Here is a 25,604-nt window from a genome sequence, read left to right as displayed (position 1 = left end):
CTTGCACACAGCAATATCTCACAAACAGCAATGAGATAATGACCAGATCATCTGTTTTGATGAAGTTGGTTAAAGGATAAATATTGGCCAGGACACTGGCAAGAACTTCCCTGCCCTTCTTTGAAATAACGCCGTGGGATCTGTTACACCCACCTGAGAGGGTAGACTAGTCTCACTAGTCACCCATGTCAATCTCCCAAACCTCCTGGCAACCGTAGAGGACAAGGACAAAGAAAAGTGTCCAAATGGAGAAGGTTCAAAGAGAGGGGGAAGGAAAAAAAGTGTGGACGGCAAATAAAATGACCAAAGATATGCAACAATAGAGGTGCCCGCTGCAGTATATGTTAATCCTCTTCCTACAAACGCAAACACAGTTTCACAAGGCAAGGTAACCTGTTAGCTATTACTACACTGGCCAGAGTTTTCCACATTAACTATTCTGTTTGAAATATATCATGCACGAAAGTAACTCAGTCACAAAAATATAATATAGGTATTGGGGTAATGGGCATTTGTGGATGTTGTTGGGGGGGGGGGGGTGGTGGGGGTGGAGAAGAGTCTGTAAATCCACCAACAAAATAAATGTCAGGTTCTGATTGAAGACTGTAATACAAGTAGAACATAATTCCTAACTTGCTCACAACTAAAACTGAATTAGGCTAAAGGCATAATTAAATCTGAAGTCCCATAATAACAATTTTGTAAAGCAACAACTGCAGAATGTTCTGCAGTAAACAAGGATAGTTTATACTTACATCAGTAAATGCCAGCTCAAATTGCACACTACAAAAGATTTCCCACATTAGTGCAGATAATCCATTCACTCTTTGACAACGACACTGACCCCTTTTCGGGAACTGAGTCTCTGGTTGATCATTTTGAAAGTGTTCTGTTACATTAGTCAGGATATTAAACTAGTTCAGACTTGTGCTGTTCTGAGCCTGTGCCAGGTACCATTCTCATCCTCCCTGATTTATACTGACATCAGGTAAAAGAAGAAAAGCAAACATAGCAAATCTCTAGAACCAAGCTCCCAATATCAGGTTCCAGCAACACAAGGTGAAACCAAGTCTATACCCTCCAAGAAAATGAAGATGCAATGCTTTATTATGCCTCTTCAGTTTGGCTCAAAGTACTTCATGTGTAATGAACCATTCAGAAGTGCACTGGCTGTACATGGTACAAGCAAATGCGGCAGCAAGATCCCTGAAACAACAGTAAAAAAACTCAGAGCGGACAGCTCTAAAAGCCAAAAACTCAAAAAACAATGTACAACTGGAAACAGCCATAAAACAAGATCACAGCTTCAAGACAACAGAGTGCTTAAAACAAATTATTGCACTGGATTTCTAAGCACTCTGATGGTTTGATACACACGGAGAACAGTCGAAATCTCAGTCTTTACATCATGTTCTAAAAACTGTTACAAAAGTGCTTCTATATTTTTTGTTAAGTATATGTTTTTGAGGACTTATATTTAAATTGTGGAGATGGATTCATTGGAAGGCTGAAGATTTCACAGAAGCTGGACTTGGCTTTTGTTGTTGACAGTTCATTGAAAGGACACCGAGATGTTATTGAAAAACTTTGCTGGAAATCATGTGCTTTAAGCAACAAACCTGAGGAAGATGTTAACAGAGAAGTGACAGATCAAGATTTATAGGGGTCAGGAGGCTTAACTCGAGATAGTGTTTTTAGTTTCACTTTGGACAGTGTGTTGGGGTGTGAACAGTTTTTAAGACAGTTGGAGAAAAACAGCCAAGAGAGCAGCCACCATCAGCTCACCTTCTTCCATTTCTTCGAGAACGTCCTGAGAATCAAGGCAAGAAAAGTCTGAAAAACTGGCCAGAAACTCCTGTTGCTGCATTTCTCCTGGGAAGCTTGCCAAATTGATCCTCAATTTAACCTGAAACGAACTGCTCTAGAAAGATCCCAGTGACAGCTGTCTATGCTTACTTTGGACACCATACCAAAAAGGGACAACTGACATCTTTCCATAACTTCTCTTTTTTCTTCAAGAATTAGCAAGTCTTTGGCCAATGTATTCTTGTCTTTTTTTTGTAACGGATCTCTGCAGAGAGAATTTCCATATTTTTTTCAGTGTCTGTGTGTGTGGAATTTAAAAAGGGAACTTTCATATTTCAATCTGTGTGTTAATGGTTTGCTTTGTTACTGTTTAAGTCTTGTTTTATAATAAACTTATAATTTTGTTGTTTATTAAAGAAAACTGGTCAGCGTATTTTATTCTGGGATAAAGAGTAGAGTATATGATTGACCACATCGGTAACTGAGCAAACATTTAAAAAAATATATGTTGAGACCTGTGGAGAAGTGGAACTAGAAAAGACAGTGCACTCCTCCCGCCTCAGTCGTAACAAAATAGGTCTTGATTTCACAAAGCTGATCATCCACAAAAATCATATTTCACTATTAGGACCCTCAATATATTGGCTTCATGCTATCCAAGCATTTGCAGCTATCAGACAGCAACAACTTATATTTATATAGCGCCTTTAACGTAATAAAACGTCACAAGGCGCTTCACAGAGGCAATATAAAACCAAGAGTGACACTGAGCCACAAAGGAGATATTAGGTTAAATGACCAAAAACTTACTCAAAGGAGGTGGTTTTAAGGGGTGCCTTAAAGGAGGAAAGCAAGGTGGAGAGGAGTAGGGAGGGTATTATAGAGCCCGGGACCTAGGCAACTGAAAGTGCAGCCAACAATGGTAGAGCGAATAAAATTCAGGATGCACAAGAGGTCAGAATTAGAGGAGCGCAAATATCTTGGAGGGTTGTGGGGCTGGTGGAGATTAGAGAGATAGGGAGGGGTGAGGCCATGGAGGGATTTGAAAATAAGGCTGAGAATCTTAAAATCAATACATTGTTTGACTGGGAACCAATGTAGTTCAGTGAGTACAGGGGTGATAGGGGAACAGAACTTAGTGAGAGTTTTGGATGACCTCAAGTTTATGGAGAGTAGAATGTGGGAGACCAACCAGGAGTGCGTTGGAATATTCAAGTCTATCATACATTGTTACAGCACAGAGGAAGGCCATTCGGCCCACTGTGCCTGTGCCAGCTCTTCAGAACAGCCAACTAATTAGTTCCACTCCACTGCTTTTTCCCATCGTCCTGAAATTATTTCCTTTAAGTATATATCCAATTCCCTATATGCAAGTTAATATCGAATCTACTTCCACTGCCCTTTTAGCCAGTGCATTCCAGATCAGAACAACTCACTGCATAAAATAATTTCTCCTCACCATTCCCATAGCATACCATCACCTCTCCTCCACCCCCACCCTGCCCCGATTCTTTTGTCAATAATCTTAAATCTGTGTTACTACTGAATCTGCTTCCACCACTCTTTCAGGCAATGCATTCCAGATCATAACTCATTGTTTTTTAAAAATCCTCATCTCTCCTCTGCTTCTTTTTTCTAATTATCTTAAATTACCTAGGAGATACCAAGTGTAATTAAAGAAAAACCCCTGGGATGAGATGCCTTAATGGATAAACTTTTTGAGGCGATAACAAAGAGGGTCGATGAGGGTAGTGCATTTGATGTAGTCTATATGAATTTTAACAAGGCTTTTGATAAGGTCCCACTTGACAGGCTGTTCACAAAGTGAAAGCCCATTGAATCCAAGGCAAAGTGGCAAGTTGGATCCGAAACTGGCTCAGAGGCAGGAAGCAAAATCAAACCAAAAATGGTCAATGGGTGCTTTTGTAATTGGAAGGCTGTTTCCAGTGGGGGTCCCACAGGGCTCAGTACTAGGTCCCTTGGTTTTTGTGGTATATATCAATGATTTGGACTTGAATGTAAGGGGCATGATTAAGAAGTTTGCAGATGATACAAAAATTAGCTGTGTAGTTTATAATGAAGAAGAAAGCTGAAGATATCAATGGACTAGTCAGGTGGACGGAACAGTGGCAAATGGAGTTCAGTCTGGAGATGTGTGAGGTAATGCATTTAGTGAAGGCTAACAAGGCAAGGGAATACACAATAAATGGTAGGATACTGAGAAGTGTAGAAGAACAGAGGGACCTTGGAATGCATGTCCATAGATCCCTGAAGGTGGCTGGGCAGGTAGATAAGGTGGTCAAGAATGTATATGTGATACTTGCTTTTATTAGCCGAGGCACAGAATATAAGAGCTAGGACCTTACACTGCAACTGTATAAAACATTAGTTAGGCTACAGCTGGAGTACTGCATGCAGTTCTGGTCAACGCACTATAGGAAAGATGTGATTGCATTGAGAGGGCACAGAGGAGATTTATGAGGATGTTTCCTGGACTGAAGAATTTTAGTTATGAGGAAAGACTGGATAGGCTAGGGTTGTTTCCTTTGGAACAGAAGAGGCTGAGGGGAGACATAATTGAAGTATATAAAATTATGAGGGGTCTACATAGGGTGGATAGGAAGGCCCTATTCCCCTTGGTTGAGGGGTGCATAATCAGCAGACACAGATTTTGGGTGAGGTAGGAGGTTTAGAGGGGATTTGAGGGGAAATCCTTTCACCCAGAGGGTGGTGGGAATCTGGATCTCACTTTCTGAAAGGGTGATAGAGGCAGAAATTCTTGTAACATTAAAAAGTATTTGGATGCGCACTTGAAGTTGCCATAACTTACAAGGCTGCAGATCAAGAGCCGGAAAGTGGGATTAGGCTGGGTGACTCCTTATTGACCAGCGAGGACATGATAGGTCAAATGGCCTATTTCTGTGATGTAAACTTCTATAATTCTATGACTTTCTAAATGGTGAGAAGCTAGGAGCTACAGATGAGCTAAGAGAATTAGGGGACCAAGTACAGAACTCAGTAAAAACTAGTGGACAGGTAAAAAAAAAAATCAAAAGTCTAATGGAATCTTGGCCTTTATCTCAAGAGAGCTGGAATACCAAGTGAGGGAAGTTATGTTACAACTGTACAGAGTTCCAGTTAGACTCTAAATGGAAGACTGCCTTCAGTTCTGGGTACCACACTTTAGAAAAAATAAAATGGCATTGGAGAGGGCACAACAACAACTTGTATTTCTACCACCCTTAACATAGTAAAATATCCCAAGGTGCTTTACAGGAGTGTTATCAAACAAAATCTGACATCAAGCCACATAGGAGAGTAGAAAGTGAGAGGCCAGCCAGAAGTGAGTTGTAATAGTCAAGTCTAGAGGTAACCAGAATGACACCTGGGCTAAGCAAGTGGACAAGTTGCATTAATTTGGATTGCAGTCACTTGAGTATAGAAAATTAAGAGGTGATCTAATTGAGGCATTTAAGATGATTAAAGGATTTGACAGGGTAGATAAAGAGAAACTATTTCCATGGGTGGGTGAATCCAGAACAGGGGGGGGGGCGGCACAATCTTAAATGTAGAACTAGGCTGTTCAGGGGCGATGTCAGGAAGTATTGCTTCACACAAAGGGTAGTGGAAATCTGGAACTCGCTTCCCCCAAAAAGCTGCTGAGGCTGAGGGTCAACTGAAAATTTCAAAAATAAGATTGAAGTTTTTTTTAGGCAAGGATATAAAGGGTTACAGAACCAAGTTGGGCAAATGAAACTGTCCTACACCTGTTTTTATATTCCTAAAATAGTGCCACGGAATATTATACATTCACGGGTGTGCACATGAGAACTCAGTTTAACATCCCTTCCAAATAACTACATCTCCAATACTGCAGCACTCCCTCAGTACTGTACTTGAGGGTCAGCCTAGATTTTGCGCTCAAGCCCGTTGAGTGGGACGTGAACCCAAGATCTTCTGACTTAGAAGTAAAAGTACTACCTAATAAGCCAATGTTGACACATAAGTGATTCTGAACAGATCCTTTTGCAAAGGAACTCACTTAAGAAGAGAACCTGTCATCTAGGTATCTTGTGCCTGGTTGCTGGTTGGTTAGTGCATCTCACACAGAAATTATGAAGAGCAGCACATTTGCAGATATAGCTACAATCCAACTTTAAGAAATAGGTACTGCAGCCGGCACTGTGCATTGCTGGAAATGCTTAGATGGCGAAAGACATGATCTGTTTGACATTCAAGGGCCATAATCTCCAAGGTTCAGATTATTGAGCCGTTTGTACCCCGTATGATGCAATCCGAAATCACTGAAGTGATAGGTTAGCATTTACAGATAAGTACATAAATGAGTGTGTGACGTTACAGAAGAAAATATATAATTCTGCTCTATTTCAAGAGAAGTTATCCCATTTCGTTACTGTTAAAATAATGGACAGAAAAAATTCCTATGAGCGAATTAAACCTTTGTTCCAGATGAACATTATAACATAAAATCCACCCTCCAATGGGACAGACTAAAATGTAATGAAAGCAAATGACAAACAGATATGGGTTACTGTTAGTACATTCTATGAAATGCTGAAAATTATGGTAAACTGATTAACTTAAACGTTCCCCAAGCGCCAAAGCAATTGTTTAGGCCAGTTTCTCACCTGGTTTCATTTAGCTCCATTTCTTCATCCTTCTCTTTGTCCTGTTCCAAGCTGTAAAAATGCAACAGACCAGCTTTGTTACATCACCATCACTTGTCCTGGTGACAAAGTTTCCTTTGCAGATATATAATTTGAACAATTCCTAACCAGAATAGAAAGCCAAGCAGGCTGCACAAGTATTCAACTGTGGCCCAGATGATTCCAAATGATGGATCAGGAGCCCCATGAGAAAGACTCTGCCCATGGATGCCAGAACAAGCTAAGTAGGGCAATTCACACCAGGGAGGGCCATCAACTATGGAAAACACATGCGCTGGCAATACTGACCGCGCCACTGTCATGCAGTGGTTATGCGACTGGACTCATAATCCTGAGGCCGGATTAATAGACCAGAGAATGTGAGTTCAAGTTCTACCACGGGAGTTTAACCATGGAGCTGTCAGATTGCCGTGGAAACCCAACTAGTTCACTGAGGAGGAAACCTACCCAGTCTAGTGGCTCCAGTCCCACACCTTACATGGTGGACTTTTAACTGCCCTCTGAGGTAGTTTAGAAAGCCACTCAATTATATCAAACTCAGGGCAACTAGGCATGTGCAATAAATTCTGGCCTTGCCAGTGATGCCAACATCCTCAGAATCAATTAAAAAAACAGACACAACTCATGCTTACTGAAATAAAAACAAGAAATGCTGGAAATACTCAGCATCTGTGGAGAGAGAAGCAGAGTTAACGTTTCAGGTCAGTAACCCTTCTTCATTACTGATGTTAATTATCACCTTTCATCACCACTGGCAGATAGAATACAACATGAACGGAGGGCAACAGAGTGGGAATTCGCTGCAGAGGGGGAAGGAGGTGCTCCTTTTTGCCTTTAATACTTCAAGTGGTTTGTGTGAGCTTCGAGCAGTTCAGTGTTTCAGACCCGGCGACACACAGCACAGCAGGTTGGTGAGTAATACATTTTGTTGCTCTCTAAGCTGGGCGAGTGGTGTAAACTAGAAACATGTAGTTAATACTTTATTTAAATGAATAATTAAATTAAATGACCTTATTAAATGGTAGAGAAGGCTCGAGGGTCAGTACAGCCTACTCCTGCTCCAATTTCTTATGTTCTTACTACAAGCCCTTCTCTGTACTCTTAACCGCTGATGCACTGCGCGGCATTCACTGGAGAGGAAGACTGGGGAAAAGTAAGTGATGCATGAAGGCAACAGGAGTCCAATTAAATGATTCCAAATTTTTTGTGATCTTCAAAATGCTGGTGAAAAACTTGATTGTCGGGCATCAGAAAGTAAAAGCAAGAAGGCTAAATATATGCTAAAATGCAGGGGATAAATAAAGTAAATGAAACTTGGAACTTTCCACCAGGAGTTTCATAATTAAAGGGTGACTCACAGAAAATGTTAGAGAAGTATTTTATTATTTGCCCAAATGAACAAGGTTGAAAATGTGGTTTGTTTGCAAATGATGCTGACCTCCACTCAGTGCCTTTTTCGCTCCAGGACCTGACTCCAAAACTGGCATAAAATATGAAGTACAAGCCAAGACCACAAGCCAAATGCTTAGCCTCCTCCCCCACACCCCGTAACATCAATAATAAAACCAGCCACGTTGGGGAAACAGTATCATGTGGAGCGGTTTTATCACTCTTAGGTTCTGTGCCTAATCTAACACACTGCTCAAGATGCACATCAGGCAGCATCGAATTTAAATTGACAGAGCATTTGAGAAACACCATTGAACATTAACACTTGTTCTGTAAATAGGGCGGCATTAATCTGGAGCTGAAAATAGATTTGTATCCAGATGCTTCAAACCCTGTAGGAAAGACCAAATTACATACGCTATTACCAAATTTACTGAGCTCTACACAATGGGGGGAATTTTATGCTCTCCTCCGCATCAGGTTTGGAAGCAGGGAGAGCAGATAATTGGGTGGGATGGTGGTGGAGAGGACCCCACTGCTCTCCCCACCTCCCCCCCCTGCTCTCCCCACCTCGGGGCCCCCCCCCACCCCCCAAATTAAGTCCGGGGCAAGGAGGCCTGTGAACGACCTTCCCACCCTGCTGCCAATTGAGGCCCTTAAGTGGGCAATTAATGCCCAATTAAAGGGCTCATCGTGCTGCCGCCAGAATTAGCGCAGCAGCGTGCGGGCCTGTCACCGCACAGGGAGCATGACAATAAGCCCATGCGGGTTGCTTGCCGGCTCCGGGGGTGGAGGGTCCCTCATTAAAAGGCACTTACCGCCTTGGACAAGGGACCCGGCATAGGGAAGGGGACAGGCCCACTAAGAGCCACTCCCCTACCTTTGCTGCCAACTCTCCCTACAACCTTTCCCTCATGACCCCCATCCTGCAAAACCCCTCCTGCTGAGACTTACCCGTGGCCTGGGTCAAGAGCCTCAGGTGAGTACCGGCAGCAGCCACCGCCTCCAAGGTGGCGCTGCTCAGTTAAAGAGCTTCCAGCCTCTGATTGGCTGGCAGCTCTCAGCAGGTTGGACTTCCACTGCCAGGGTCCTTGATCCTGGGGAAGGCCCGTCGCTGTCCACTTAAGTACCTAATTGGCACATGATGCGGTGGGCCTTCCCTAGAGGAAGCGACGCGGGTCTCTTGCTGAAGCTTTTGCCGGTGGTCAAGACCTCCGTCGTCTGGATAAAATCCCAGGGAATATTTTTCATTCAGATCAACTCGTTCACCCTCACTGCTATTTATGAGTGGCTTTCTTTTCATTCTTAAACAGGTGAACTGACCCGAGAATGGGGTTAAAGCTTTACTCATTCATCTGTCTGGTCTGCATGTTCCCCATAAATAACTGCTTGGAAACAATGTACAATTTGAACCAGTGAGCCTGTATTATGTAGAATTCAATAATTATTGATAGTTTACACACAAGAGTAGCCTAAAGATTGAATTGATCAAAGTGTGAACCTTTGCGCATTATTTCATTGGGGTAAAAGTTGAGATGAAACAACACATCAACTTATATTTATATAGTTTCCTTAACATAATAAAACATTCCAAACAAAATTTGACACTGAGCCACTTATGGAGATAATAGGGCGGAGATCTGTTTTAAGGCGGGGGGGGGGGGGTCATAAAGGGGGAGAACGAGGCTAAGAGGTTTGGGGGGAAATCCCAGATCTTAGGGCCGTGGCATGGCCTCCAATGATGGAACAATTAAAATCAGAGATGATCAAGTGGCAGAATTAGAGGAGCACAGCAATCTCGTCGCATTGCGGGGCTGGAGGTGATTACAGAGATAGGGAGGGGCGAGAACATGGAGAGATTTGGAAACAAGGATGAGAATTTTAAAACTGAGGCATAACTGGGAGCCAATGTAACTCAGCGAGCATAGAGGTGATGGGTGAATGGGACTTGGTGCGAGTTACGACACGGGCAGATCAGGAGTGCACGGCAATAGTCTAGAGGTAACAAGGGCATGGATAAGAGGTTCAGCTGCAGATAAAATGAACAAGGAGTGGAGTCCAGTGATGCTATGGAGGTGGAAATAGGCAGTTTTGGTGATGGGGAGGATGTGTGGTTGGAAGTTCATCCCGAGGTCAAATATGACACCAAGGTTGTGAGCAGTCTGGTACATCCTCATACAGTTGCCAGGGTTGGAATGGAGTCAGTGGCTAGGGACTGAAAGTTATGATGGGGAACAAAGACAATGGCTTCGATCTTACCAATATTTAGTTCAAGGAAATTTCTACTCATCCAGTACTGGATGTTGGATGAACAGTCTGATAATTTAGAGACAGTGAAGGGGTCGAGAGAGGCAGTGGTGAGGTAGAGCTGAATTTCATCGGTAGATGTGGAAATTGACACTATGTTTTCAGATGCTGTCGCTGAGGGGCAGCATGTAGATGAGAAATAGGAGGGGGCCAAGGCTAGATCCTTGGGGACACCAGAAGTAATGGTACGGGAGTGGGAAGAGAAGCCATTGCAGGTGATACTCCAGCTACAATTAAATAGTTATGAATGGAACCAGGTAAGTGTAGTCCCAACCAGCTAGATGACAGTGGAGAGGTGTTGAAGGAGGATGGTGTGGTTAACGGCTGAAGACAGTTCAAGAAGGATCAGGAGGGATAGTTTAACACTGTCACAGTCACATTTGTGATTTTGATAAGAGCTGTTTGGTACTGTGGCAAGAAAAGCCAACAACCATGCTTTGTCGGTAAAACATCACTTCTAAGTCTGTGGTAAGTTCTGTTGTTTTCAAATCCCTCTATGATCTCATTCCTCCCCTTCTTTGTAATCTCCTCTAGCCCTAAAACCCTCCAAGATTTATGCATTCCTCCAATTCTGGCCACTTGCGCATTCCCAATTTCCCTCACTCCACGATTGTCGGCTGTGTCTTCAGTTGTCTGAACCCTAAGCTCTAGAATTCCCATCCGAAACCTATCCGCCTCTCTACCTCCTTTAAGGTTTTCCTTAAAACCTACTTATTGGACTAAGTTTTTTGTCATCTGCCCTAATATCACCGTAGGTGGCTCAGTGTTAAAATTTGTTGCATAACGCTCCTGTGAAGCACCTTGCACTGTTTTACTACGTTAAAGCCCTAAATTAATGCAATCTGTTGCAAGGTCGATAAACAGGCTTGCATTTAAATCATAACACCATGTGGTATATCCAGTATTAACATGATTCTTATGCTGGTAACGCTTGTTATCTGAACACTGGTCAGCTCTGAAATTATACTGTGTGAACTTTAGTGTCCAAACGCTTAACACATTGTTAAATTCATATAGCACTTTTAACATAATAAAACATCCCAACAGGGGCATATAAAACAAAGTACCAAGCCACAAAAGGCGATTAGGTCAGGTGACCAAAAGTTTGGTAAAAGAGGTAGGTTTTAATAAGTGTCTTAAAGGAGGTAAGCGAGGTGGCGAGGCAGAGAGGTTTAGAGAGGGAAGTCCAGAGCTTGGGGTCTAGGCAACTGAAGGCACGGCCATCAATAGTGGGGTGATTAAAATCAGGGATGCACAAAAGGCCAGAATTAGAGGAGCGCAGATATCTTGAGGGGAAGTGCTGAAGGAGATTACAGAAATAGGATGGGACGAGGCCATGGAGGGATTTAAAAACAAGGATGATAAATTGTAAAATCAAGACATTGCTTGACTAGGAGCAAATGTGGGTCAGCGAGCACAGGGGTGATAGGTGAACAGGACTTGGTGCGGGTTAAGACACAGGCAGCAGAGTTTTGGATGACCTCAAGTTTACGGACAGTAGAATGTTCAAGACCAGCCCACAGTATGTTAGAGTAGTCAAGTCTAGAGGTAACGAAGGCAAGAATGAGGGTTCCAGCAGCAGATGAGCTGAGACAGGGGCAATGTTATGAAGGTGGAAATAGGCGGTCTTACTGATGGCACAAATATGAGGTCAGAAGCTCATTTGCAGGGTCAAATGTGACATCAAGGTTGCGAACAGACTGGCTTAATCTCAGATTGTTGCCAGGGAGAGGGATGGAGTCGGTAGCTCAGGAACAGAGCTTGGAGCAGGGACTGAAAACAACAGCTTCAGTCTTCCCAATATTGGAGGAAATTTGTGCTCATCCAGTACTGGGTGTTGGATAAGCAGTCTGATTTTTTTTTTCCAAAATATACTTTATTCATAAAAATCTGTAAAAATTACATTGCCAACCAGTTTCCAAACAGCACGAAAAAATACAAACATTGCAAAAGAGATCAGTTTCTTTCAATAATGTCATGAGTTTCTTCCCAACCCTTCCGTTTCACAATTGTCATGTCAATTACAGTTTTACATTTACAGCAATTGAGAATATTAACGATACAGTTCGAGGGGTTTCCCATGGTTCCAGCCCCTCAGTCCAGCTTGGTGGGGGAACCTTACGCTGTGGTCTTTCCCCATTGAGCCTTTGCTGCGGCTGCCCCAAGCTTTAGTGCGTCCCTCAGCACGTAGTCCTGGACCTTGGAATGTGCCAGTCTGCAACATTCGGTGGTGGACAACTCTTTGCGCTGGAAGACCAGCAAGTTTCGGGCAGACCAAAGGGCGTCTTTCACCGAATTGATAGCCCTCCAGCAGCAGTTGATGTTTGTCTCGGTGTGCGTCCCTGGGAACAGCCCGTAGAGCACAGACTCCTGTGTTACAGAGCTGCTTGGGATGAACCTTGACAAAAACCACTGCATCTCTTTCCACACCTGCTTTGCAAAGGCACATTCCAGGAGGAGGTGGGCGACCGTCTCTTCCCCACCACAGCCAACGCGGGGGCACTGTGCGGAGGGGGCGAGACTTCGGGTGTGCATGAAGGATCTGACGGGGAGGGCCCTTCTCACCACCAGCCAAGCTACGTCTTGGTGCTTGTTTGAAAGTTCTGGTGATGAGGCATTCCGCCAAATGACTTTGACGGTCTGCTCGGGGAACCATCCGACAGGATCCACCGTTTCCTTTTCCCGTAGGGCCTTGAGGACATTCCGTGCAGACCACTGCCTGATGGACCGGTGGTCAAATGTGTTTTTCCGCAGAAACTGCTCCACGAAGGATAGGTGGTACGGCGCCGCCCAACTGCACGGAGCGTTCCGCGGCAATGTGACCAGGCCCATCCTTCGCAACACCGGGGACAGATAGAACCTCAGCACGTAGTGACACTTGGAGTTTGCGTACTGGGGATCGACACATAGCTTGATGCAGCCGCACACGAAGGTGGTCATCAGGATGAGGGCCACGTTGGGTACATTTTTCCCGCCCTTGTCCAGAGATTTGAACATCGTGTCCCTCCGGACCCGGTCCATTTTAGATCCCCAGACGAAGCGGAAAATGGCTCGGGTGACTGCCACGGCGCAGGAGTGGGGTATGGGCCAGACCTGCGCCACGTAGAGCAACAACGTGAGCGCCTCGCACCTGATGACCAGGTTCTTACCCACAATGGAGAGAGACCGCTGCCCCCACATGCCCAACTTTTGTCGTACCTTGGCTACTCGCTCCTCCCACGTTTTGGTGCACGCCCCGGCCCTTCCGAACCATATCCCCAGCACCTTCAGGTAATCTGACCTGACGGTGAAGGGGACAAAGGATCGGTCAGCCCAGTTCCCAAAGAACATGGCCTCGCTCTTGCCGTGGTTAACTTTGGCTCCCGAGGCCAGTTCGAACTGGTCGCAGATGCTCATCAGTCTGCGCACGGACAGCGGATCCGAGCAGAAGACGGCGACGTCATCCATGTACAGGGAGGTTTTGACCTGAGTGCCTCCGCTGCCTGGGATTGTCACCCCTCTTATGCTCGCTACCTTCCTAATAGACTCAGCAAAGGGTTCAATACAGCAAACAAACAAGACCGGGGACAGAGGACAGCCCTGTCTGACTCCAGATTTGATCGGGAAACTTTCAGATTCCCACCCGTTGATTGAGACTGCGCTACTGATGTTTGTGTAGAGCAGTTGGATCCAATTGCAGATTCCCTCCCCAAACCCCATTTTGGAAAGCACGTCCATCATGTAGGTGTGCGATATCCTGTCAAAAGCCTTCTCCTGGTCCAGGCTGATGAGGCAGGTGTCCACCCTCCTGTCCCGTACGTAGGCGATCGTATCCCTGAGTAGCGCGAGGCTATCAGAGATCTTCCTGCCGGGTACAGTACAGGTCTGATCGGGGTAAATCACCAGCTCCAGAGCAGACTTGACTCGACTGGCTATGACTTTGGACAGAATCTTGTAATCAACATTAAGCAGTGAGATGGGCCGCCAATTTCTGATTTCTACCCTCTCCCCCTTCTGCTTGTAAATGAGGGTGATGATGCCTTTTCTCATGGATTCTGACATGCTACCGGCCAGGAGCATACTCTCGTATACTTCCAGCAGGTCCGGGCCGACCCAGTCCCACAGGGCCGAGTACAACTCGACCGGTAAGCCGTCGCTCCCGGGAGTTTTACTCGCCTCGAAAGACTCGACGGCCTTTGTCAGCTCGTCCAGAGTTAGCGGCTTGTCCAGTCCCTCCCTCCTGCTGTCATCTAAGACCTCTGTGATAGATGACAGGAAGGACTGGGAGGCTCTGCTGTCTGTGGGCTTCGCGTCATACAGCCCAGCATAAAAGGATTTGCTGATCCTTAGTATGTCGGACTGCGAAGACGTTACCGAGCCATCTTCAAGCAGTCTGATAATTTAGCAACAGTGGAGTAGTCGAGAGAAGTGGTGGTGAAGTAGAGCTGGGTGTTGTCAGTGTACATTTGAAAACAGTGCCACATGCTAGTCAGAGTAGAAATAGCACGGTATATCGGATGAATACGAGGCTGAAGAGATGGTGTGAGGGGGAGGGTTTTAGATTCCTGGGACAGGTTCTGGGGGAGGTGTGACCAGTACAAACTGGACGGGTTACACCTGGGCAGGACCGGGACTGATGTCCTAAGGGGAGTATTTGCTAGAGTGGTGGGAGGGTTTAAAATAAAATGGCAGGGGGATGGGAACCTTTGCAAGGAGTCAGAGGATGGGGGGGGGGGGAATCAAAAGACAGTAAGGGGAATAAGAAAAGTGATAGGCAGAGAAATCAAGGGCCAGAATCAAACAGGGCCACAGTGCAAAATAGTGGGAAGGGGACAAGTAATGTTAAAAAGACAAGCTATAAGGTGTTGTGCCTTAACGCCCGGAGCATTCGCAATAAAGTGGATGAATTAATCGTGAAAATAGATGTAAACGGGTATGATATAGTCGGGATTACGGAGACTTGGCTGCAGGATGGCCGGGGATGGGAAATGAACATCCAGAGGTATTCAGGATTTAGGAAGGACAAACAAAAAGTAAAAGGCGGTGGAGTTGCATTGCTGGATATAGAGGAAAATAACGCAATAGTGAGGAAGGATATTAGCTTTGACGATGTGGAGTCTGTATGGGTAGAGCTGAGAAACACTAAGGGGCAAAAAACATTTATGGGGGTTGTATATCGACCCCCAAACTGTAGTGGTGATGTTGGGAATGGCATTAAACAGGAAATTAGAGATGCATGCGATAAAGGAACATCTGTAATTATGGGTGACTTTAATCAGCATATAGATTGGGAAAATCAAATTAGTCACAATACCGTAGAGGAGGAATTCACGGAGTGTATACAGGATGGATTTCTGGACCAATACGTTGAGGAACCAACTAGAGAACAGGCCATCCTAGACTGGGTATTGTGTAATGAGAGAGGAATAATTGACAATCTAGTGGTGCGAGACCCCTTGGGGATGAGCGACCATATGAGAGAATTCTTCATCAAGATGGAGAGTGATGTAGTTGATTCTGAGACCAGGGTCCTGAATCTTAGTAAAGGAAACTACGAAGGTATGAGGCGCGAGTTGGCTATGACAGATTGGGAAACCTTACTTAAAGGGATGACAGTGGATAGGCAATGGCAAACATTTAAAGAGTGCATGGATGAACTGCAACAATTGTTTCTCTCTGTCTGCCGCAAAAGTAAAACGGGAAAGGTAGCCAACCCATGGCTCACAAGGGAAATTAGAAATAGCATTAGATCCAAGGAAGAGGCATATAAATTTGCCAGGAAAAACAGACCTGAGGATTGGGAGCAGTTTAGAATTCAGCAAAGGAGGACCAAGGGACTGATTAAGAAGGGGAGCAAGCTTGCGGGGGAACATAAAAACTGACTGTAAAAGTTTCTATAGGTATGTGAAGAGAAAAAGATTGGTGAAGACAAATGTAGGTCCCTTCTCGTCAGAAATAGGGGAATTTATTATGGTGAATAAAGAAATTGCTGACCAACTAAATGCATACTTTGGTTCTGTCTTCACAAAGGAGGACACAAATATCATACCAGAAATGTTGGGGAACACAGGGCTTAGTAAGAGAGAGGAACTGAAGTAAATCAGTATTAGTAGAGAAATGGTGTTGGAGAAATTGATGGGATTGAAGGCCGATAAAGCTCCAAGGCCTGATGGTATGCATCCCAGAGTACTTAAGGAAGTGGCCCTAGAAATAGTGGATGCAGCACCAGGCATACCTCAAAATGAGGTGTCAATCTGGTGAAGCTACAACCCAGGACTACTTGCATGCCAAACTGCGTAAGCAGCATGCGATAGACAGAGCTAAGCGATCCCATAACCAACGGATCAGATCTAAGCTCTGCAGTCCTGCCACATCCAATGGTGGTTATCTTCCAAGGTTCTATAGACTCTGGAACAGTTCCTACAGATTGGAGCGTAGCTAATGTAACCCCACTATTTGGACTTTCAGAAGGCTTTCGACAAAGTCCCACGTAAGAGATTAGCATGTAAAATTAAAGCGCGTGGGATTGGAGGTAGTGTACTGCGATGGATAGAAAATTGGTTGGTGGACAGGAAACAAAGAGTAGGAAAAAACGGGTCTTTTTCCGAATGGCAGACAGTGACTGGTGGGGTAACACAGGGATCGGTGCTAGGATCCCAGCTATTCACAATATATATTAATGATAATGATGATGATTAATGATAATGATTAATGTGGCACTATCACCATGCTGAATGGGATAGATTTCGAACGGATCCAGCAATGCAAAACTGGGCATCCATGAGGCACTGTGGGCCATCAGCAGTAGAATTGTACTCAACCACAATCTGTAATCTCATGGCCCGGCATATCCCCCACTCTACCATTACCATCAAGCCAGGAGACCAACCCTGGTTCAATGAAGAGTGCAGGAGGGCATGCCAGGAGCAGCACCAGGCATAACTCAAAATGAGGTGTCAATCTGGTGAAGCTACAACCCAGGACTACTTGCATGCCAAACAGCGTAAGCAGCATGCGATAGACAGAGCTAAGCGATCCCATAACCAACGGATCAGATCTAAGCTCTGCAGTCCTGCCACATCCAGCCGTGAATGATGGTGGGCAATTAAACAACTAACTGGAGGAGGAGGCTCCACAAATATCCCCATCTTCAATGATGGAGGAGCCCAGCACATCAGTGCGAAAGATAAGGCTGAAGCATTTGCAACAATTTTCAGCCAGAAGTGCCGAGTTGATGATCCATCTCGGCCTCCTCCTGAAGTCCCCAGCATCACAGATGCCAAACTTCAGCCAATTCGATTCACTCCACATGATATCAAGAAACGAATGAAGGCACTGGATACTGCAAAAGCTATGGGGCCTGACAACATTCCGGCAATAGTACTGAAGACCTGTGCTCCAGAACTTGCTGCGCCCCTAGCCAAGCTGTTCCAGTACTGTGACAACACTGGCATCTATCCTGCAATGTGGAAAATTGCCCAGGTATGTCCTGTACACAAAAAGCAGGACAAATCCAACCCGGCCAATTACCGCCCCATTAGCCTACTCTCAATCATCAGTAAAGTGATGGAAGGTGTCAACAACAGTGCCATCAAGCGGCACTTGCTTAGCAACAACCTGCTCAGTGATGCTCAGTTTGGGTTCCGCCAGGGCCACTCAGCTCCTGACCTCATTACAGCCTTGGTTCAAACATGGACAAAAGAGCTGAACTCAAGAGGTGAGGTGAGAGTGACTGCCCTTGACATCAAGGCAGCATTTGACAGAGTATGGCATCAAGGAGCCCTTGCAAAACCGAGGTCAATGGGAATCAGGGGGAAAACCCTCCGCTGGCTGGAGTAACACCTAGCGCAAAGGAAGATGATAGTGGTTGTTGGAGGTCAATCATCTCAGCTCCAGGACATTGCTGCAGGAGTGCCTCAGGGTAGTGTCCTAGGCCCAACCATCTTAAGCTGCTTCATCAATGACCTTCCTTCAATCATAAGGTCAGAAGTCGGGATGTTCGCTGATGATTGCACAATGTTCAGCACCATTCGCGACTCCTCAGATACTGAAGCAGTCTGTGTAGAAATGCAGCAAGACTTGGACAATATCCAGGCTTGGGCTGATAAGTGGCAAGTAACATTCACGCCACACAATTGCCAGGCAATGACCATCTCCAGCAAGAGAGAATCTAACCATCTCCCTTGACATTCAACAGCATTACCATCGCTGAATCCCCCACTATCAACATCCTCGGGGCTACCATTGACCGAAAACTGAACTGGAGTAGCCATATAAATACCGTGGCTACAAGAGCAGGTCAGAGGCTAGGAATCCTGAGACGAGTAACTCAACTCCTGACTCCCCAAAGCCTGTCCACAATCTACAAGGCACAAGTAAGGAGTGTGATGGAATACTCTCCACTTGCCTGGATGGGTGCAGCTCCAACAACACTCAAGAAGCTCGACGCCATCCAGGACAAAGCAGCCCGCTTGATTGGCACCCCATCCACAAACATTCACTCCCTCCACCACCGACGTACAGTGGCAGCAGTGTGTACCATCTACAAGATGCACTGCAGCAATACACCAAGGCTCCTTAGACAGCACCTTCCAAACCCGCGACCTCTACCAACTGGAAGGACAAGGCCAGCAAATACATGGGAACACCACCATCTGCAAGTTCCCCTCCAAGTCACACACCATCCTGACTTGGAACTATATCGCCGTTCCTTCACTGTCGCTGAGTCAAAATCCTGGAACTCGCTTCCTAACAGCACTGTGGGTGTACCTACCCCACATGGACTGCAGCGGTTCAAGAAGGCAGCTCACCACCACCTTCTCAAGGGCAATTAGGATGGGCAATAAATGCTGACCTGGCCAGCGACGCCCACATCCCGTGAATGAATAATAAAAAAAAAATGATTTAGATGAGGGAACTAAATGTAATATCTCCAAATTTGCAAATGACACAAAGCTGGGTGGCAGGGTGAGTTGTGAGGAGAATGCAGAGAGGCTTCAGGGTGATTTGGACAAGTTGAGTGAGTGGGCAAATACATGGCAGATGCAGTATAATGTGGATAAATGTGAGGTTATCCACTTTGGTAGCAAAAACAGGAAGGCAGATTATCTGAACGGCTATAAACTGAGAGGGGGAAATATGCAACGAGACCTGGGTGTTCTCATATACAAGTCCCTGAAGGTAAGCATGCACGTGCAACAGGCGGTAAAAAAGGCACATGGTATGTTGGCCTTCATAACAAGAGGATTCGAGTACAGGAGCAGGCCCGAATGGTCTACTCCTGCTCCTATTTTCTATGTTTCTAACGCTGTACTTTCGGATGATGTCACCAAAGGGCAGCATGTAGATGAGAAATAGGAGGGGACCAAGGATAGATTGTTGGGGAATAACAGAGCTAACGGTTTGGGAGCAGGAAGAGAAGCCACTGCAGGTGACTCTCAGCCTACACTTAGATAGATAAGAATAGAACCAGATGAGAGCAGACCCATCCAGCTGGACGACAGTGGAGAGACATTGGAGGAGGATGGTGTGGTCAACCGTGTCAAAGGCTACAGACAAGTCGAGAAAGTGGAGGGGGGATAGTTTATCTTTGTCACAGTCACAGTGTCATTTGTGACTTTGCTAAGAGCTGTTTCGGTACTGTGGCAGGGGCAGTAATCTGATTGGAGGGATTTAAACGTGGAGTTCTGGGAAAGTTGGGCATGGATTTGAGAGGTGGCAAGACGCTCAAGGACTTTGGAGATGGGACAGTAGTTTGCAAGGGCGGTGGGGTCAAAGGTTCGTCTTTTGAGGAGAGAGGGGATGACAGTAGATTCAAAAGGACAGAGGGACAATACCTGACGAGAGAGAACTGTTCACAATATTGGCTAACATGGGGACCAGGAGGGGAAGTTGAGTGATCAGCAGTTAATTGAGAAAATGATCACGGGAACAGGAGGTGGGTCTCATGGACAGGATGAGGTCAGGGACGGCATGAGGGGAGATAGGAGAGAAACTAGAGAAAGATGTGAGTTTAGGGCTAGGGTACGGGGGAGCATTGCATGACTAGTGGAAGGAGGGGACGTGGCAGGGGCAGCTGATGGGATGGTCTTGATCTTACTAACAAAGAAGACCATGAGCTCCTCGAACTTATTGTGGGAGGAGAGGATGGAGGAGACAGGGGACAGGAGTTTAAGACAACCGTTTGTGGTAGAGAAAAGAAACTGGAGATTATCTTTGCATTCCAAGATGATCCTGGAACAGTGAGGAGTTTTAGCAGACGAGAGCAAAACCTGAAATTACTTAAAGTGGTCCAGCCAGATCTGGCGGCGGATGGCTAAACCAGTTGTCCGTCATATCCTTTCAAGTCTGCGTATCTTGGGCTTAAAGGAGCGGAGATGAGGGCCATATCAGGAGGAACGGCCAGGGTGAGAGACACTGATCTTTTTACTGGGGACTCGGGCATCAAGGTGGAGGTGAGGGTGCAGTTGAGCAAATCAGTAGCTGCAGAAATGTTGTGGCAAACGAAGGGCCAAAGGATAGAGAATGGGTATTTTGAAAATGCAGTTGTTAGTGAATTGGAGGATAGTCTTTTACAGGGATGGATACAGAAGGAGGTAGGGTTGAGTGGAAGGGAGATGTGGGTGGAGAGCAATACAAGGAAGTGATCAGAGATGGCCTTATCGGTAATTGATACAACCGGAGTAGCAAGACTCCATGAGATGGCCAAGTCGAGGGGGTGGCCATGAATATGGGCTGGGGAGTTTACATGCAGGGAGAGATTGAGAGAGGATAAGAGGGCAGTGAACTCAGAGGAGAGAACATGATGAGTTGAGATGGAGATTGAAATCACTGAGGATGAGAAGTCATCCAGGAGCAAAGCAGTGAAGATATCTTGGCGATAACATTTTTATTGTACCAGGAGGGCAGTAGTGAACGATGATTTTGAAAGAGGTGAGGAGGCGGAACAAGGTGACATGCTCAAAGGAGCAGTGCCAGAGAAGTAGAGGGTCAGGTCAAGGTGTGATCTGGTGATCTGCGCCACAGCACCACCACGACAGTCTTGATAGGGCAAGTGGAGGAAGATGTAGCAGGGAGGCTTTATTAAGTTGCAAGGTGTCATCATCCCTCAGCTAGATTTCAGTTAAGGCCATCATGTTGATGCAATTATCCATAATAAGTTCAAGGATGGCAAGATCCTTGTTCAGGTGAACAGGCATTCTGGAGGGAGATGCGTAGATGGGCTGATCCGCTGGCAGAGTCCACAGGGTCAGCAGTGAGAGGGGAGAGTTGGACAGGAAGGAGATTGGCAAGATTAACCCCCAACAGGCCCACAGGGCAGGAAGGTTGACAAGAGAGTGGGATGGGGCAATTAGGATTGCTGATCATAATGAGCAAGCGCTGAGTGCCTCGATGAGCCTGTCGGAGAATGTCAAGAGAGGCACAGAGGGAAGATGTAGGTTTATCTAATAAGGAGTCAAGGCTGGTATGGCGGCAAGAGAGCAAGAAGGTGGAGGAGTACTGAAAGGTTGGCATATTTGTGCCGTCGCTAAGACCGCCTATTTCCACCTCCGCAACATCGCCCGACTTTGCCCTGTCTCAGCTCACTTGCCTATGAAACCCTCATTCATGCCTTCATTACCTCTAGACTTGACTATTCCAATGCAGTCCTGGCTGGTCTCCCATATTATACCTTCTGTAAACTTGAGGTCATCCAAAACTCTGCTGCCCATGTCTGAACTCGCACCAAGTCTCGCTGCCCAATCAACCCTGTGCTCACTGTCCTACACTGGCTCCCAGTCAATCAACGTCTTGATTTTAAAATTCTCATCCTCGTTTCCAAATCCCTCCATGGCCTCAAACCCCACTACCTCTAATCTCCTCCAGTCCCACAACCCTCCAAGATATCTGTGCTCCTCTAATTCTGGCCTCTTGTGCATCCCTGACTTTATCACTCCACCAGTGGTGGCTGCACCTACAGTTGCCTAGGCCACAAGCTTTGGAATACCCTCCCTATACCTCTCTGCCTCACTTTCCTCCTTTCAGACACTCCAAAACCTACCTTTTCGACCAAGCTTTTGGTCATCTAACTTAATATCTCCTTTTGTATCATACTTTGTTTCATAATGCTCCTGTAACGCACCTTGGGACATTTTATTAGGTTAAAGGTGCTATATAAATATAAGTTGCTGTTGTTGTAGGGAATTGGGAGGGCAGAATACCTGAGAGTGAAGAAGTGAAAGGAGGCATGACAGTAGAAGAGAGTCTAGGAGGGGTAAAGAGAAATGAAGTTAAACAGAAAGAATAAGAGTGGAAAGAGTGTGATGGGCTCAGGTTCGGAGCAGCAGCCAAAATGCGCACATGAATGGATTCCAGGAGAGCTCAAGTTACATCAGTCTACTTACATTTGAATCAACAAGCTCAATCCTTTCTTAGAGACACCCTTCCCCTGTGCCCCATCCACCTTTGAAAATGCTACCTGCAAGAATGAGCTGGCACCTTGATTTGGTTTGAGGCCTTACTGAAATAATGAAGCATATATTCAGAATCCTGTATCATTTTTCAATCACTGCAGTGCCAGAAATGGATTTACTTTTCAGCTGCAGCTTAACCTCATTGTTAACCAAGTTAAGTAAGTTTGCCTGTGGATTTGATTAAAAAATTAGGGTGCATAAAAACATGACAGTAAGTGGGAATAGGAAAAAGATGGAGATACTAGGAAGGAGTCCAGAGTTAAAGCTGGAGGTCCCATGGTGGAATAATGATGACTTACGTCGGGTGAAATCAGCATGGAGCATCAACAAGCTTGGAGTTGTTTGGAGACAGGTGTAGTGAGTGAAATCCAGTAGCTGTTTGAGGGTAGAGTATCAGAGGATGCACTGATGCAGGTATTTTTATAGGAATGAAGATCCAGGAGGTGCACAAAATCAGTTGCAAGTTGGAAGATGACGCCAAGTTGGAGGACATCCGAAAATCAAGAAGCAGCAGAGGTTTGTTCTTCAGCCCAGGTGGGTGATATTTTGGCAAGGAACAGATTGAAGCTGAAAAACCAGTATAACCAGTGGCTAGTCACAGGCTCAGCAAGAGACTGAGGTCTCTCGATCATGGCAGCGGTGGGGGAAGGGCAGTAGACTGATCAAAGTTACTTTAAACCTTAACCTCAATCTAATGCATATACATGTATATTCATATAAAAAGAGGGGAACAATTTAATCAATACTGCTCAACACCATAATGTGGAATTATTTTAATGGTTAAACATATATTGACTCAAAATAAACATTAATTTAGAATATAGTCATTCATGTTTTGCAGCCTAGCTAAAGAATCAAATCCACAGGAAAACTTACTTAACTTGGTTAACAATGAGGTTAAGCTGCAGCTGAAAAGCAAATCTATTTCTGGCACTGCATTAATGATTGAAAAATGATACAGGATTTTGCATATGCACTTCATTATTTCAGTAAGGCCTCAAAACAAATCAAGGTGCCAGCTCATTCTTGCAGGTATCATTTTCAAAGGTGGATGGGGCACAGGGGAGAGGGCTCTCGAAGAAAGGATTGAGCTTGTTGATTCAAATGGCCTTTTTTGTGCCTAAAAGTTCTTGTTTTCCCGCTCCAACCGCTCGATTGTACACTGAGACCATTTTTAAAACAGTAATTCTCTAACACTTGACGATATACTTATGCCAGCATCTAGCTGGTGGTTCTCATGACTGAAAATCCTACCTTGCTTGCATGAGTGGAGATAAAACGTAAGGAGGGGAAAAGTTGAATTCTCCATCCAAATCCAGCCACTCGCAGGAGCCACTGCTGGCCAGAGACACAACGCTACTCTACATGAGGGAGAGAAAAAAAACACTAATGTTGCACAAATTGTAGATAATCAAAATCAAGTTATTTAAAAATTTCTTATCCATACACACAAACTCAGATCAGCAACCTAAGTCAGGAGAAAGGAACACTGTTGCCAAGCCTGCTCCAAGGTTCACAGCAAGAAGCACAGTTCAAGCAGGCAAGACAAATAAAACATTTCAAGGTGGGAGACACAGTAACTGGCTCTGCAAATTAATTAGGCTTCAGAGTGTATTAATTTCATCAGCTCTTGACATTGGTCCACTAACATGTGAGCACACTATAGTGTGAGCACATGGAAAGGTTCCGAGCTTATTAGGAAAGGGGTTACAGTATTAACTTAGACCCAAATCCATTTACCACAGACTTCACACAAGCTCAAATGGCCATTTCCAGAGTCGTATTGGTAGACACCTGTTGGGAGATCATCTACACTTCTTTTAGTCAACCAAAGATCCATGACATGGACCTGGATTTGAAAATGAAAGGATGGGGAGGAATAAAATAACTTTATTAGGGCTTAATTACCCTTGTCTGCCAATAGTATAGCATTTCGCTACAGTGAAGATACTATATACATTTTTTTATTCGTTCTCAGAATGTGGGTTTTGCTAGCAAGGTTGGCATTTATTGCCCATCTTTAGTTACCCTGAGAAGGTGGTGGTGTACCAGCAGAATGGCTTACTATGCCACCTTAGGGCAGTTAAGAGTCAACTGCATTGGCATGGGACTGGAGTCACATTTAGGCCAGACTGGGCAAGAACAGCAGGTTTCCTTCCCGAATGGTCTTGCATCAACCAGTAAACCTTCTTGAATTGCTGCTGCCCAGTGGTTTGATACAACTGAGTGATTTCTTAGAATACTTCAGAGAGCAATTAAGAGTTAACCACACGACTGACTCTTCTAAGTTGTTTACCTGCAACCTAAAAATTGAAAGTGAGTACATGAAGACGACTCTTTGAAACTCTGCCCACATGTAATTATGATGAATGCTGGACTTTGTAACAGGATTATTTTTTTTTAAACTGTGATTTTTAAACGTTTAAGACAGATTCAAAGAAGTCAGGTGACCTCACATGAACTCTATCTAAAGACCAGGCAGAAATTCTGATGACCACGACAGCAGAGAACACAGATCTAAGAACTTTTTGAGACTGTAAGAGTATAACACCTGAAGAACAACGGGTTTCACACTCCCAGACTTTAAGACCGTAAACAAGGAGTCAGTGATTCTGAGAATGCAAATGTGCACAGCAGCTGCTAACACCTGGAAACAATGGAAGGCCCAATGTGCATGGCGCTGCTGAAGCCAGATGTGCGGACTTTGCATATTGGAAAAGGAAAATAAGTTATTGATTTTTGATTCCAAATAAATTTAACAGATTTTCTGAAGGCAGACAGGCTGTAAGAAAAGAAAACAGCAGTTGCAGCCTCAGGGGAGGTTGTAAGAAAGAAAGACAACCAGTGGTGGCAGCCTCAAAGGAGAGAGAGAACACCTGCTCTCAGGGAAAACTGCAACAGCGAAAGACTGTGAAGACCTGAACCTGTTGTGAAAGTTGAAGTTTGTGGAGAAGTACAAGACCAGCAGGATCACCAGGATTTA

General features: G+C 45.1%; 1 protein-coding gene across 4 annotated transcripts in view; it reads right to left on the bottom strand.

Annotated features, from left to right (window-relative positions):
* The window catches only part of stard9 (StAR-related lipid transfer (START) domain containing 9), a 298,527-nt gene that overhangs the window by 42,512 nt on the left and 230,411 nt on the right, over positions 1-25,604 (bottom strand). For all 4 annotated transcript variants that reach the window (XM_068039742.1, XM_068039743.1, XM_068039744.1 and 1 more), the window contains 2 exons: positions 23,876-23,982; positions 6,456-6,506 (listed from right to left, as the gene is read on the bottom strand). In XM_068039742.1, the coding sequence (XP_067895843.1) occupies positions 6,456-6,506; positions 23,876-23,982 (158 nt within the window). The remainder of the gene's footprint in view (positions 1-6,455; positions 6,507-23,875; positions 23,983-25,604) is intronic.

This window comes from Heterodontus francisci, chromosome 9 (genome assembly GCF_036365525.1).
Source record: "Heterodontus francisci isolate sHetFra1 chromosome 9, sHetFra1.hap1, whole genome shotgun sequence".
In the NCBI taxonomy this organism is placed as follows: domain Eukaryota; kingdom Metazoa; phylum Chordata; class Chondrichthyes; order Heterodontiformes; family Heterodontidae; genus Heterodontus; species Heterodontus francisci.
The sequence above is the reverse complement of the archived record's forward strand: the minus strand, read 5'-3'. Positions and strand labels throughout refer to the sequence as shown.